The sequence below is a fragment of the Bos grunniens genome, chromosome 10 (genome assembly GCF_055505025.1).
Source record: "Bos grunniens cultivar Pamir isolate PY7600 chromosome 10, Bosgru_T2T1.0, whole genome shotgun sequence".
Lineage (NCBI taxonomy): Eukaryota > Metazoa > Chordata > Mammalia > Artiodactyla > Bovidae > Bos > Bos grunniens.
This window is the reverse complement of record NC_141174.1, coordinates 26,868,369-26,882,506: the sequence shown is the minus strand read 5'-3', so window position 1 is coordinate 26,882,506 and position 14,138 is coordinate 26,868,369. Positions and strand designations below refer to the sequence as shown.

The window sequence follows — 14,138 nt, the reverse complement described above, 5'->3', positions numbered from 1 at the left end:
AACAGTATGCCTTCAGAGGTCCTTACATTTTTTAGGTTATTATATAGTTGGCCCTCTACTATCTTTGGGTTCCACTTGCTCTGTCAGCCAAGCCTGGTCAAAAATTTTAAAAGTTCCATTAAGTGCCCAAAGGCAAAATTTGAATTTGAAGCATACCAGCACCTATTTATATAGCATTTACACGGTATCAGTAATCTACAGATGATGTAATTTACACAGGAGTATGTGCTTCGGTTATACATAAACACTACTTTGTTTTTTTATAACGGACTTCAGCACTTGCGGACTTTAGTATCTGTGGGACGATTCTGGAACCAATCAGAAACTTGCAGAACTCGTCCTTCTAAACATCCCAGTTGCCTTCCAAGAGTGTCCGCCCTTGAGGTCACAAGGCCACACAGTTCTGCAAGGCCCTTGTCCTTTCTCCAACCCCAGATCTGTGTGTGGGCATCTGATAAAACCTAGACTTGCAAAGCTGACCACCCTCCCTGCAATGGCTGTCCTGGGGGTTACCCGGACCCTGAGGGAGCCAACATGGCGCTCCAGCTACGCGGGTCTGAAACAGCGGGCTGGGTTTCAACCTTGGCCAAGCATCAGATTCGCCTGAGAAGACTTGAAAAGAAGTCAGGGGCGCCACCCAGACTCTCCGATTCAGTATGAGGGTGGGGACCGCGACCCCAGTCTGACCACGCCGGGGTGGGGGTGGGGGGGAAAGGACGGGGGCGCTGCGGTACGAGAACGCCGGATGCCTCCCCACATTCCGCAGGTCTACCTGCAAGCCAGCCCGGCGCCTCCAAGCTCCCTACGCGGGAACCCGGTAAGAATCGTACAGCACGGATTCCACGCCCTCAGCCGGCGCTGCCCTCCCGCGCCCGCCAAACTGGTCTCCAGCTAACCTGTGCCTCGACTCCGCCCCCTAAGGTCTGGATTCTAGGCTGATTCCCAATTCAGCTGGATCCCCGCCCACACGATGGCGCATTCTGGAAAAAAAAAAAATCCTTCCAGCAGCCAATCATGTCCTCCAGCCAGTCTACACAGAGGTCCCTCAAATTCCCGCTGCACGTCAAACCCTCTACTCCTCAGCTCTAAGCTGCCTAAGGGTCCTCCGTCCGTCTGGACTGCGCACGCGCATTCTCATCCGTTGTGTGTGGAGGCGGGGACGCAGGCGCAGTAGAAGTGTCGGCCTGCGCGGTCCCTAGACACGTGTGTTGGGCTGTCCCGCGCAGCAGTGGAGCGAGTCGAACCTCGATTTTGTTGGTGTCCATTGTGAGCGGCGGACTTTTAAAGGTCATGGCGCCGGCGGAAATCCTGAACGGGAAGGTGGTCTCCGCGTAAGCACCTGTCCTTGTTGTTAGGGCGTGTTGGGTTTGCAGGCGAGGACTGTGAGCAGGGTGTGTAGGTTCCCAAGGACTTTTTTTTTTTTTGCGGGAGGGAGACTTATGGCGCAAGTCAGGCCAGCGGAGTGGGTAGCGAGGACTTTGTCTTGAACCCCTCACCCCTGAAGACTGGGTCTCTGAAACCAAAAAAATGCGCCCCGGACATGATCTGCGTTTGTAGATTGGGTACCTGGTGGCCGTGCCTGCTGGCTCCTCTGCTTCTGGGACAAGTTCTCTTCCTCAGCCCGACAACTATTCTCCCAGAAGTGCAGCTGCCAGAAGAGTATGTTTGGGTTGCCTGCAGCATCCCACTCAGAAATCCAGTTACTTCCCTTCCCCGGTAATTTGGAGGGGAGGAGACTGAGATTAATGAGGTAGCAAGACTTTACAAGTTTACCAGGCTGATTAGTGTCAGAGGGTCTCCATCCAAGATCATAGCTTTTTCCTACTACCCCAGAGTCATCATTTGCTAAGTGAAATCTAATAAACATTTCTTTCCCCCTCAATTTCATGCTCCTCTAACAGCTATCTCCTGTGTCCTGACCCTAGAGTTACTTTCTGGTTTGGCTCTTGAGTCCTGACAATATTTTACATGCCTTTTGAGCTCTGCCATTTCTACTCTACCGGGAAATCTGGATGCTTAATTAGTGGATATGATTGCCAGCCTTAATTCCCTGGGAGTAACACCTGGCAGCTTTTTGTTTTGAGAGTTGACCGGAGTGGAGTGAGGGGAAGAGATGAAAGTAGAAGAGGGAAGGATATATTTTCTGTGATCCACCTGCAGGTTTTTCTTGGGACCTTGGACTTCACCTGTTATTTAGTGACAGCCGCAGCTGGCAACAATAATTGCCCCATGAAGCCCTAATTTTGTGTGTACAGGTTTTTGAACAAATTATAGAGTCACTGGTGGTGAAACCCACCTTCAGCCATAATGATTGTTTCCTGGAAGGTAGAGGGGAACAAAGAAGGTGAGATGTAATTTAGATGATGGTGGATCTCTCACAGTGGTGAGGAGGAACCCGGAACTTCTAGATTAGAAATCACAGTACTTAACATTTGAGCTCTTTTCTGCATGTGATTTCCTAAATTGCATTGCTTGTGCTTGATATTTGTTATTTGGTTGCTTATATTCAAACCCACTCCCTTAATCAGAGGCTTTTCTTGATAAAATCTTCGTTTTAGAGAGGCTGAAGAGATAATTTAGGTTTGCTTCTTGGCAGCCTACTGAGAATAGGTGCTCACTGGATATGTTTTGGTTTGAGTAGAGAGCAAATTAAATATGTTTGTAAGCTCCATAAGGGCAGATATGTGCATCACCTTATTTCTGTCTGTATCCATAACACCTGGAAACCTTTCACTCCTTACTAGGTTTTTAGCATTAAGTGAGTTAGCTAACCTCTCTGTGCCAAAATTTTCTCAAATGTAAAATAAAGATAATATCTAGGCCTTTGAATTATTAAGAGAATTGAATGAGTTTCTAACTGAAGAGAATTTAGAACTGTTCCTGGTACAGAATAAGTGTTCAATACATGTTAGCTGTTAACAATTGGTAATTAGTTAATGTATACAGAAGTGATTGATTCATTATCTTTTTGACAGTGATAGTTGCCTTGAGACCTATTTTAGTGGTTCTCAACATAAACTGCACATTAAAATCACTTGGGGGGCTTTTTGTTTTTGTTAATTCTTTTTATTTACATATGAACGTGTACAAAAAAGTGCACCTGTCATAGGTATATAGCTCAATGAGTTTTTCACTGCTAAACTTCAGTAGCACTCAGCGAGAAATAACATTGTTGGCTCTCCAGAAACTCCTCTCTCACTCCCATCCCATCACCACCCTCCAACAAAGGTAATCGCTGTCTGACTTCCAACACTGCAGGTTAGTGTTGCTTGTTTTGGATCTTTATATAAATGACATCAAGTAGTATAAAGTCTTCTGTGTGTCTGGTTTCTTTCAATCAGCCCTGTATTTCTGAAATTATTTCATGTTACATGTAGCTGTAGTTCATTAACTCTCATCGCTGTTTTGTATTCTATGTGAATATGCCACTATTTACTTATTCACGTACATTTTGGTTTCTCATTTTGGTTGATTATGAATATTGAATAGTGCTATGAGCATTCTTTTACATGTCTTTTGGTGGAGCATATAATATATACATTTCTGTTGGTTAGATCCCGAAGAGTAGAATTGCAGAGTAATAGGACACATATATGAACAGTTTTAGTAGAAATTGCCAATCTTTTCCAAGATAGTTTTGTGCATGTGCAGGTATGTGAGAGGGTTCAATCCCTGGAGGAGAAAATGGCAACCCACTCCAGTATTTTTGCCTGGGAAATCCCATGAACAGAAAAGCCTGGCGGGCTACCATCTATGGGTTCACAAGAGTAGGACACGACTGAGCAACTGAGCACCTGCACATATGCACTTCATGCTTGGTACCTACACTAGACTGATTTAATTGTAGTTGCTAGCAATAAACCACTGGACTCAATATTTTAAAAATCTTTTAAAAGCTCATCCTATGATTCTAATGCATCGTGACCACTTATCTAAACCCTTAACTCCTAGGTTGAGCTTCCCTGGTGGCTCAGACAGGAAAATCATCTGCTTGCAATGCGGGAGACCCAGGTTCAATCCCTGGGTCGGGAAGATCTGGAGAAGGAAATGGCAACCCACTCCAGTATTCTTGCCTGGAGAATCCCATGGATGGAGGAACCTTGTAGGCTACAGTCCATGGGATCACAAAGAGTTGGACACGACTGAGTGACTTCACTTTAACTCTTAAGTCCAAGTTTCATAATTGAAGAGAATGGCAGTGATCTGAAAAGGACTGTTCCAGGTACTGGAAGGATTCCTTTCCCTCGTCTGCTCAGAAGTCACATTGCTGACCTTTTACACTGCCCATGGTTGAGCAATCAGATCGTTCCGCCTAATACAATTCATAAACAAGCACTAAGACTAAGGACTCTGTGCTTACAGAGGATTTTTCTTTAATGTACTCATAAAATGGCTCTTTCAGACGCAGCCATGGCACCTTGACTTTCATGGAGAGCTTGAATCCAGGAGCAGGTAGAGCTCACAGCAGAGAGGAGAAGCTGTAGAGGGGGGACAGCCTGCTTGGTTCATGCAGTAGTGCAGTCCCTCAGCTCCAAGTGCTAAGGCTGTGGCAGGCCTGGGACTCTTGGCGTCCTGAACAAGAAGGTGTGGGTCTTAGAGCTTGAGCTCGTGGGGCTGCAGGGTGTCCCTACCTTCCCTCTTTTCCTGGGCCAGGGACACTCTTCAGAGGAAAGTAAGTGCAGCCAGGGTTCCTGGGGTCCAGGCGAAGGGTTCCTCATTCCCCAGATTTGCAGATCAGATTCCTGTGAAGTCTCTCTCAGGACAAACTTGCAAAATGTCAAGTTCCCTGGGCAGATTCTGTCCTGATGTAGTGTTTGAATTGTAACACTTTGCTTTCTTCTTTGACGGGGGAGGAAGAATGGGGCAGACCAAGAATCCCATGGTGAGAAATTCTCTAAAATAGAGTTCACACCCATCCTATCCTGCGGTTTAGGAAATAGTTGAGGCAAGAAAAGTGATATGATTTGGCCAAAGGTTGCTCGACTGGTTAATGGCAGAGGCTGATTTAGAATCAGGGTCTTCACCCAGTACATGGTGTTTCTCACCATCAAGTGCTTATCACTTTCCCTAAAAGGAATTTCATAAGTGATTTTTTTTTTTTCTTTACACTAGTCTTCCTCTCATTGCCATGCCTCCAGTTCTGCTGAGAAGGCCATCCTAGACTTTGTCTACTTTTACTTTTACTTCTCCTTTTCTGGTAGCCAGGACTGGGCAGAGTTCATCATTCCAAATGTCTTCTCTGCCTGTGGGAAACCTGGATCTGTTTGCCAGTTGCGTCTCTTTGGAAGGAACACTTCCATTTCTTCCTTAGGGGAGTTTCCAAGGTTGTAGCCTGGATTTGAACACTGGGGGAGATCTGAGGGTTAGGGACCAAGGTGTCTTTGGGGATATTTATTCATTCAGTAAATATCTGTGTGCCTCCTATCTGCCAGGCACTCTTCAAAGCCACAAGAGTATAACAGTCATCAAGACAGCCCGCATCCCTACCCTGGTAGAATTTGTGCCCTGAGGGGTAGATGAAGATGGTAAAACTCGTTAAAGCAGGGTGTGAGGTAGTGAGAAGCGCCAAAGAGAAAACCAGTGAAGGGAAGGGGATGGAGATTTCTGAGGCGTGGGGGTATGAGGTTTGTAATTTTGAACATGAGAGCGTAAGAGGAACCTATTAGCAGAGGTTTGAAGGAGGTGGGGCCGTGAGCCTGCCAGTGTTACAGAGAAGAGGATTCTTCACCAAAAACACAGCCTGTGCCATGGAACTTTGACCTCGCCAGTTATTAAATGACTGCCTGGGGTCAGCAGTGATGGCCTCAGAGAAGCTGAAGGTGAGTGGGGAGGCTGAGTGAAAGTGCACTGACCTTGGTGGTGAGAGCGCCCCCTGGCTTCAGGGAGGAGCTCCTAAAGAAATGATACAAAGGGTGGAAAATAGACTGTCAAAAAACTACCCTGATAACAGCTGTTAGACCAGAAGCGAACCACCATTCGCTTTTCAAAGGGGCCTAATGAAGTGTTGTACAAATTTATTTGACCTTTCCTTTTGCAGTTGAGCCTGTTACTTCCCTGGAGGGATTAAGTCTCTTGATTAAGCCTTCCTTCTAGAAAGGCTGGTTGTGAAGAGACAGATGGTTTGCCCCTTGTCAGGCCACCAAGAGAAGGTGCTCTGAGTTATGGGTGGAGCAGACCCTGTTGATATGCCGGTAACACAGATTCCTGTGGGAGGTCACGGAGTGCTCCCTCCAGGATCACTGGGTGACTTCGTTTACCTACTGCCTTAACATCCTCATCTGTATGCGTGTGTGCCTGCTAAGTCACTTCAGTTGTATCTGACTCTTTGCGACCCTGTGGACTGTAGCCCACCAGGCTCCTCTGTCCACGGGATTCTCCAGGCAAGAATACTGGAGTGGGTTGCCATGCCCTTAGGGGATCTTCCCAACCCAGGGATTGAACCTGCATCTCATGTCCCCTGCATTGGCAGGTGGGTTCTTTTCAAATGCCACTAATGCCACCTCGGAAGCCCTCTCATCTGTATGTTGATCACCTAATTCATAGGATTGTTAAATTAAATGAGTCATTACTTGTAGAGCATTTAGAGCAGTCCTTGGCACATAGTTAAGTTACAATAAATTGGTACTTAGTACATGTTGAATAAACAGATGATGTTTGTATTTATCCAAACTGTATCTGTGAACGCTGGTTTATCATCTTGAGCCTTAAAATTAGAATGTATGCTACTGTTCAAAGATAAAATGGAACCTTGATTATATGTTTAGCTACAGGGCTAGAAGAACTATTTTCTGTAAAAAGAGTTTGTTCACCACAGTGAAATTGATAAGCTTTTCATTTTGTCCTGCAGGTAAAGTACCTGTAGGCCTTTTTGTGCTTGAAAAGATTTACCTGTAACAAGTTCCAGAGTGTGGACCTTTTGGAAGTTCCATGGAACGGTGACTATCAATCTCAACCTTGGCTTGAGTCTGAGAGCCTGTGCAGGAGAGCAAGCAGGAGTTCCTGAAAGTGGGGCCTTCCACTGGTTCTTCACTAGGCCACCCAGTCAGGCTATTGGGTGTGTTGTAGGTGGACTGTGGCAGTCTGGACTGGCAGTCATTTATGTGACCATGGCACCAGCCAAAATCTTTGCTAGGGCTTATCATCCAAGAACATGTATCTGTCCTCACCCACCAGGAGTGTGGGGATAAGGCAGATTGGAATTTGGACAAGGGGCTTTGAGTAGAGGTACATAGTCCCTGTTTATATCCCCATTTGCATGAAGAAGCCTCTGGAAGAAAGGATATCAGGCTGTCCTGGCACAGAGGAGGGTCCCTGGAGTGGAGGGAACAGGCTCCCTTCTCCAGCTGACTCCTGGAGAGGCTGGATAGGGTAAACGTTACAGCCTTGTGTGGCTTTGGGCAAGTCAGTCAGCCTCACTTTCCACTTCTGCATAGTGGGGGCGATGATGATGGTGTTTATCTCCTGAGGTTGCCGAGAGGATTAAACGAGTATATGAGGTTCTCTGAAGAAGTCCTGTGTGCTTCTCTGGTTACAGCTGTACCTTCTGACATCTGATCCACAGGGCAGAAGGCCATTGCATCTCTGCTTTGTGAGTTTCCCCCACCTTGATGATTTCCCATAAGGTGGCTCTTGGCACCCTGTAAGCCTTTGACCTTAAGGGAGAGGGCAACTAACCGTGCCACAGGCAGGGTTTCTCCGATACCCAGATCACCGCTTCCTCCATGTTGCAGTTTATGAAACTGCAGCCAGAAGTGACTTGTTTGACCAAGAGTTCTAAGGCTAGTGGCAGACCCTCATCAGCCTATTTTCCTTCCTCTCCAAGGGCTTTTTATTTGCCTGCTAAAAGGAATTGCAATCTTTTACTGGCTAGATTTGGCTCTCCCTTTTAAAAGATGAATGAATCAAACTGAGTCACCTCAGAAAATCATTTTCAGAGTCACAGTCATTTTTGACAGGTTGAAGACCAGTCAAACCACCCTCCTTTGTTAGCTAAACTTTTTTTTTTTTCCCACTTGCTGAAAAGTTCTTGCCTTCAAGCCTGGGTAGGAGAGGTACAGCTTTGGGTTGCTGATGCTTGATGTGCCTCAGGAAATAGGGAGTGTTTTTGTTAAAGGTTTTGCCAAAGCCTTTCAAAACCAGGGCAGGGAAGAGGGGCAGACTTCTGATTAACAGGGATTATAATTTTGAATATGGAAATTAACCTCATACTCATTATAAAAGGGACTTGTAGGCAAAGATTTGAAGGAGGTGGGGCTATGATCCTGCCAGTGTTATGGGGAGGAGAGTTCACCGCCTTGCATGATTTAAGATAAATGATTTTTCCTTTGGATGTTAACCTCTGCTTAGTAAGTAAGAAGCCTTTTGGACCTAAGCCATTCCTACCCAAGGCTGTCCTTTGCTGCTGCTGCTGCTAAGTGGCTTCAGTCGTGTCCGACTCTGTGCAACCCCATAGACGGCAGCCTGCCAGGCTACCCCATCCCTGGGATTCTCCAGGCAAGAACACTGGAGTGGGTTGCCATTTCCTTCTCCAATGCATGAAAGTGAAAGTGAAGTCACTCAGTTGTATCCAACTCTTCGAGACCCCATGGACTGTAGCCTACCAGGCTCCTCCGTCCATGGGGTTTTCCAGGCAAGAGTACTGGAGTAGGGTGCCATCGCCTTCTCCGAGACTGTCCTTTAGTCTTCTCTAAAAGCAGAAAGATCAGGTCTCTAAGCCTTTTCTCAGCTAAGAGCTGTTGGCCTCTCCTCTTCTCCTGCTGGAGACCCCAGTATTTTCTACACTCTTTCCACATTCCCCTCGGATGCTGACCCAGAGGCCTGCTGAATGTCATCTGCTCTAACATTTAGATCTGTGGTTAGACAGTCCTGAAATAGGACTAATTCTGGGTATTGGGCCCTTGCTTGCAGATCCTGAGACTTGGGGCCACTCCATCACGTCTCATAACTCTTGCTGCCAGCTGGGGATTACACAGTGGTACCCTGGAGGCCAGATGTAGTTGTGTTTCGTTGGGCTTACAGATTTATTTTTAAAAATTGGATTACTTCCCAACACATTAGTGTGTAATTACACGTAAGAATCTGGTCGCCTGACGTTTTGAAAGACATGTAAAGTCCAGCAATACTGTACTCGGATCCAGCATCACCAATTTGTTGGGTCTGAGGAGAAGCTGTCCCCACTCCCGTGTGAGGGCAGGGGGAAAGGTGGGACTGTACCTGGCGGTGTGCACCCTCTGACAATGCTTTCCTCTGTGTGACCTTTCTCTAATGTTAATGCACTTTTAGTCTGCTTTTAAAATCCTACCTTTTATAAAGCTCAGTTGTGTCCGCCTCTTTGTGACCCCATGGACTGCAGCCTGCCAGGCTCCTCTGTCCATGGGATTCTCCAGGCCAGACTACTGGAGTGGGTTGCCATGCCCTCCTTCAGGGGATCTTCCCAACCCGGGTATTGAATCCAGGTCTCCTGGATTGCAGGTGGATTCTTTACTGACTGAGCCACCAGGGAAGCCCTTTATGAAGCCTTTCTCCACCAATTCAGTCTAGTTTGTAGTTTCCTCTAGGTCAGTGGTTCTTAAATGGTGACAGTTTTGTCCCTCCTTCCATGGCCACATTTGGACATGTCTGGAGACATTTTTGCTTGTCATATGGCGAGTGGCTGTGTGCTGGTGGCATCTAGAAGGAGAAGCCAGGGATGCTGCTGAGCATCCTGCAATGCACAGGATGTCCCCACAACATAGAATTATCCAGCCCAAATGTCAGTCATGTTGAGATCCATAAACCCTGATCTGGAGACCTCAAAAGCATTTATTTTGTCACTGCGTATATGGATTAATGATGACCTTTACGCTCACTGAGAATTTGGAGGTTTATTAGAACTTTACACCAGTTAGCTGTTTTCATGTCATAAGTATCAAGTAAGTCACCGTTCCCTTGGGTCTTAGAGAGTTGGAGAGAATTGGATGGAAGAATTTTACATTATAAATTCTCATTGGAGCATAAAATAGATTCATATTAAGTTTTCAAATATATGTTTGAGGTACCTGTCAAGTTTAGTAAATATTTGCATAAAATTATAATCATTGTAAATATTTTGTTCTTAAACATAATAAAAGAGTACTGGTGTTAGTTGATATGTATATTGATAAAATGTAGCACTTGATATTATTTCTCACTAAAAATGATGTATCAACAAGAAGGTAATTTTTTTACATTTATTTTATTGAAGTATAGTTGATTTACAGTGTTATGTTAGTTTCTGCTGTATAGCAAAGTGATTCAGTTCTGTATGTGTGTGTGTATGTGTCTATATATATACATACACACACTCATTGTACTTTATATTCTTTTCCATAATGGTTTATCGCAGGGTACTGATTATAGTTCCCTGGGCTGTACAGTAGGATCTTGTTTATCCATTCTATATATAGAATAGCTGGCATCTGCTACTCCCAAACTCCCAATCCGTCCCTCCCGCACCTGCCCTGCCTTGGCACCCGCAAGTCTGTTCTATGTCTGTGAGTCTGTTTCTGGTTTGTAGATAAGTTCATTTGTATCGTGTTTTAGATTCCACATATAAGTGATATGATATTTGTCTTTCTCTTTCTGATTTAGTATGATAATCTCTAGGTCCGTTCATGTTGTTGCAGACAGCATTATTTTGTTCTTTTGTATGGCTGAGTAGTATTCCATTGTGTGTGTATCACATCTTCTTTATCTGTTCACTTGCTGATGGACATTTAGCTTGTTTCCGTATCTTGGCTAGTGTGAATAGTGCTGCTCTGAACAGTGAAAGTATAGCTGCTCAGTTGTGTCCGACTCTTTTCGACCCCGTGGACTGTAGCCCACCAAGCTCCTCTGTCCGTGGGATTCTCCAGGCAAGAATACTGGAGGGGGTTGCCATTTCCCTCTCCAGAGGATCTTCCTGACCCAGGGATCAAACTTGGGTTTCTCACATTGCAGGCAGATTCTGGGTGCATGTATATCTTTTAAAATTATAGTTTCATCTGGATATCTTCCTGGAGAAGGAAATGGTAACCCACTCCAATATCCTTGCCTGTAGAATCCCCAAGGACAGAGGAGCGTGGTGGGCTGCCGTCCATGTGGTCGCAAAGAGTCGGACACAACTGAGGGACTAACATACACACTGGATATCTACCTAGGAATGGGATTGCTTCATCACATGGCAACTCTACTTTTAGTTTTTAGAGGAACCGCCACCCTGTTTTCCATAGTAGCTGCACCAATTTATTACATTCCCACCAACAATGTAGGAAGATTCCCTTTTCTCCACACCCTTTCCAGCATTTGTTAAACTTTTTGATGATGGCCCTTCTGACTAGCGTGATGTGATATCTCAGCGTAGTTTTTATTTGCATCTCTGTAATTAGCAACGTTGAGCATCTTTTCATGTGCCTATTGACCATCTGTATGTCTTCTTTAGAGAAATGTCTAAGTCTTCTTCCCATTTTTTGATTGCATTGTTTTTTGTTGTTGTTACTGAGTTGTATGAGTTGTTTATATATTTTGGAAATTAAGCCCTTGTCAGTCGCATTGTTTGCAAATATGTTCTTTAACAAGAAAAATAATTTAATTCAATTAAACTAACTTGGAATTTGAAGTATATACCTTTCTTGGAACACTAGGTGGCCTCAATTGTTTTTACAAGGAACTACATGTTAAGTTTTTCCAAAAAATTTGAAGAATTTTTTAGCAGTATGAGATCTCCAGTGAAAAATAAAACAGCAAATGAACAAAATGAAAATAAAACAACAATAAAATCAGACATTTGTGTTTTACTGCATTCTAAAATCTTAACAACCTCCTTGAGGGGAAAGAGAGAAATGTGTGTCCTGGTTTAGAATAGCCCCACATGTTGATGAATGTTCTTGCTTTTTCTCTGATCAACTACTAAAGGCCTATTCAGTGGACTTTTTAAGGATCATTTACAAATTCCTCTAAGCCTGTGTTAACATTTCCGTGTTTGTTGACTGGGCAGCTTTTTTTTCATCATGTAGATTTCTTAGCCATGTAGCTAAATATCCTTTTCTGCCTCCTTTTCCTACCTATAGCTTCTGTTAAAATGTCTTTGTTAGGGTTATATTTTGGCAATGCTTTTTTTTTTTTTCTCAGGCATAAAATGTCCAGAATTTAAAAATGGGCCCTCCTGTGAAACAGAATGAGTTGGAATTTGTAATGGATTTTTTCAAGAGTAATTGTACAAGACTTGAGGCAAGAGATCTAGGTGACTGTTTAGGGATGTTAGACTTCGACTAGGACTGTTCAAGAGCAATAAGATTCTATAGGGACGTACATCTTTGACTTTTATTAACTAGGGTCTTTGACACTTGGATGTGGTAGAAGTCAGCTTGGAAAAAACTGATAAGTCATGCAGATCCATAGAGATTCAAACAAATTTTGACAGGTTGAGCTATAAATGATTCCACCTTGATTTTTGCAGCTTAGAAAGAAGGTAACCCCTAACATTGCATTTTATTGGCCAGCAGCAGAGTTTCTCAGCCTTGGGCACTGTTACCATGAGGGCTGGGTAATTCTTTGCTATGCTTTGCCCTGTGCATTGTCGGGTATGTAATTGCATCTACCCACTAGATGCCAGTAGTAACTTGGTTAAACTGCATCTGTGTCTGTTCATGTTTAATTGGCCATGACTCTCGGCTCAGGGCAGATTTCCCACCTGATGCTTTAGCGTTCTGTGCTGTCTAGGTCTTGCTTACTGTGCTTTATATGCATGTTAGACCATCTCATTGATATTCTAATCATGTCTCATAAAGAGGCCTAAGTGTTAACTTTTAAACAGAGCTTTGTAGTTGGAAGAATATCCCTGAAAATTTTAAAATGATCCTGCTTCTTAGAAAAAGTTTAAGGGAGGCAGTATAAGTGATCTCAAGCTATAATTTCTTTTAGGGAAAAAAAAATGCACCCTTAGACCCATTTAAATTATAGCATAGAAAATAAAGAACATTTTGTTCTTTGCTCTTAACTTCCTGGGCTGAAACAACATTTTCCGCCTAAACTACCTTGTAGTACTGGGTTCCTACAGCTTACTACCTGCTGAGTTTAAGTGTTATTTTTATTTGTCCCTAGATTCTTTCCTTGGGTCTCAAATGCTTACTTACTCTAGAATCCTTATAAGATTTGGTAAATAAATTCACTGTCCTGTCCTTAAAATATTTGTACCATCAGTCTTTCCAGCTCCATCTCACGACCCCCCCAAAACTCAGAGTCCTCTGTATTCCTAGTATTTCCTCTGTGTTTCATGTTTTGTATATCTAGAATACATACTTCTTGCCAGCTTACCACTGATACCGTCCGTAATCCAAGCTACCACCACCTCTTGGCCTGGATTTTACAGTTGCAGTAACTTCTTACTATGTCCTTGATTCTCATCTTTCCCCCTTGGGTTTATTCCCAATTCAGCAGCAAGAATAATCCTTTAAAAATGTAAGGCCGAGGACTTCCCTGGTGGTCTAGATGCTTCGGTTCCAATGAGAGTGAGGGTTCCATCCCAGGTTGGGGAACTGGGATCCCACATGTCACAGGGCACAGCCAAAAAGTGTTTTTGTTTTTTTAAAGTGAGTTCCATCACGTCAGCCCCATTGAAAACCCTCAAATGGCTTCCCATCACATTCAGAATAAAGGACTATCTACCTGATTTGATTACTGCTTCCTCTTGGACCTCATTTACCCACTGGGGGCCTTTTGCACCTGTTCTTTCTGTAAACTGGCCCTGGGAGAGGCACCTGTCCCGACTGCTTAGCGCCTGTGTCTGCATCTGTGAATAGGAATAAGAATGCTTTTTCTCCCTTGCCTACCGCAGGGGGTTATTGAGAGTCTCAGATGTGTTTGTTTTTCACTGTTGGTTCACCTTACTGTCTCACATAGTGCTAGGAATTGCTTTTTTCTTTTTTAAACACCTACCCCTCCTAGGACTCCCTTCCCCACTGTGGGTTTTGTTTGGGTGGGGAGGGGGAAGGAGAACCAGTAGAAGCCTCTGCCTGGCACTTTGTGTTAGGTGTGACGGTGGTTGCGGGAAGGAAAGGGAGAGGAGAGAGTGGAGACTTGTTCTCTGTAGCAACTTGGGCAGCACTTAAGTCCTTGTGCAGGAGAAACCACTCTGGCTGGGG

At 44.4% G+C, this 14,138-nt stretch overlaps 2 protein-coding genes across 6 annotated transcripts in view; one reads left to right on the top strand and one right to left on the bottom strand.

The window, feature by feature from the left end:
• LOC147364193 (coiled-coil domain-containing protein 170-like) overlaps positions 1-1,104 on the bottom strand; it is a 38,927-nt gene extending 37,823 nt beyond the window's left edge. Inside the window, exon 1 of the mRNA XM_086320290.1 lies at positions 773-1,104. The gene's annotated coding sequence lies outside the window, so the exon portion shown is untranslated. The remainder of the gene's footprint in view (positions 1-772) is intronic.
• A 63-nt stretch (positions 1,105-1,167) lies between these two features.
• MTHFD1 (methylenetetrahydrofolate dehydrogenase, cyclohydrolase and formyltetrahydrofolate synthetase 1) overlaps positions 1,168-14,138 on the top strand; it is a 59,967-nt gene continuing 46,996 nt past the window's right edge. The window contains exons 1-2 of one of the 5 annotated variants that reach the window (XM_086320272.1): positions 1,168-1,331; positions 6,848-6,935. In XM_086320272.1, the coding sequence (XP_086176398.1) occupies positions 6,928-6,935 (8 nt within the window). In that variant the 5' untranslated portion in view covers positions 1,168-1,331; positions 6,848-6,927. Of the gene's footprint in view, positions 1,332-2,076; positions 2,345-2,560; positions 3,259-6,847; positions 6,936-14,138 lie in introns of those variants that run through there. The other 4 variants (XM_086320275.1, XM_086320273.1, XM_086320271.1 and 1 more) reach the window with 4 other exon arrangements.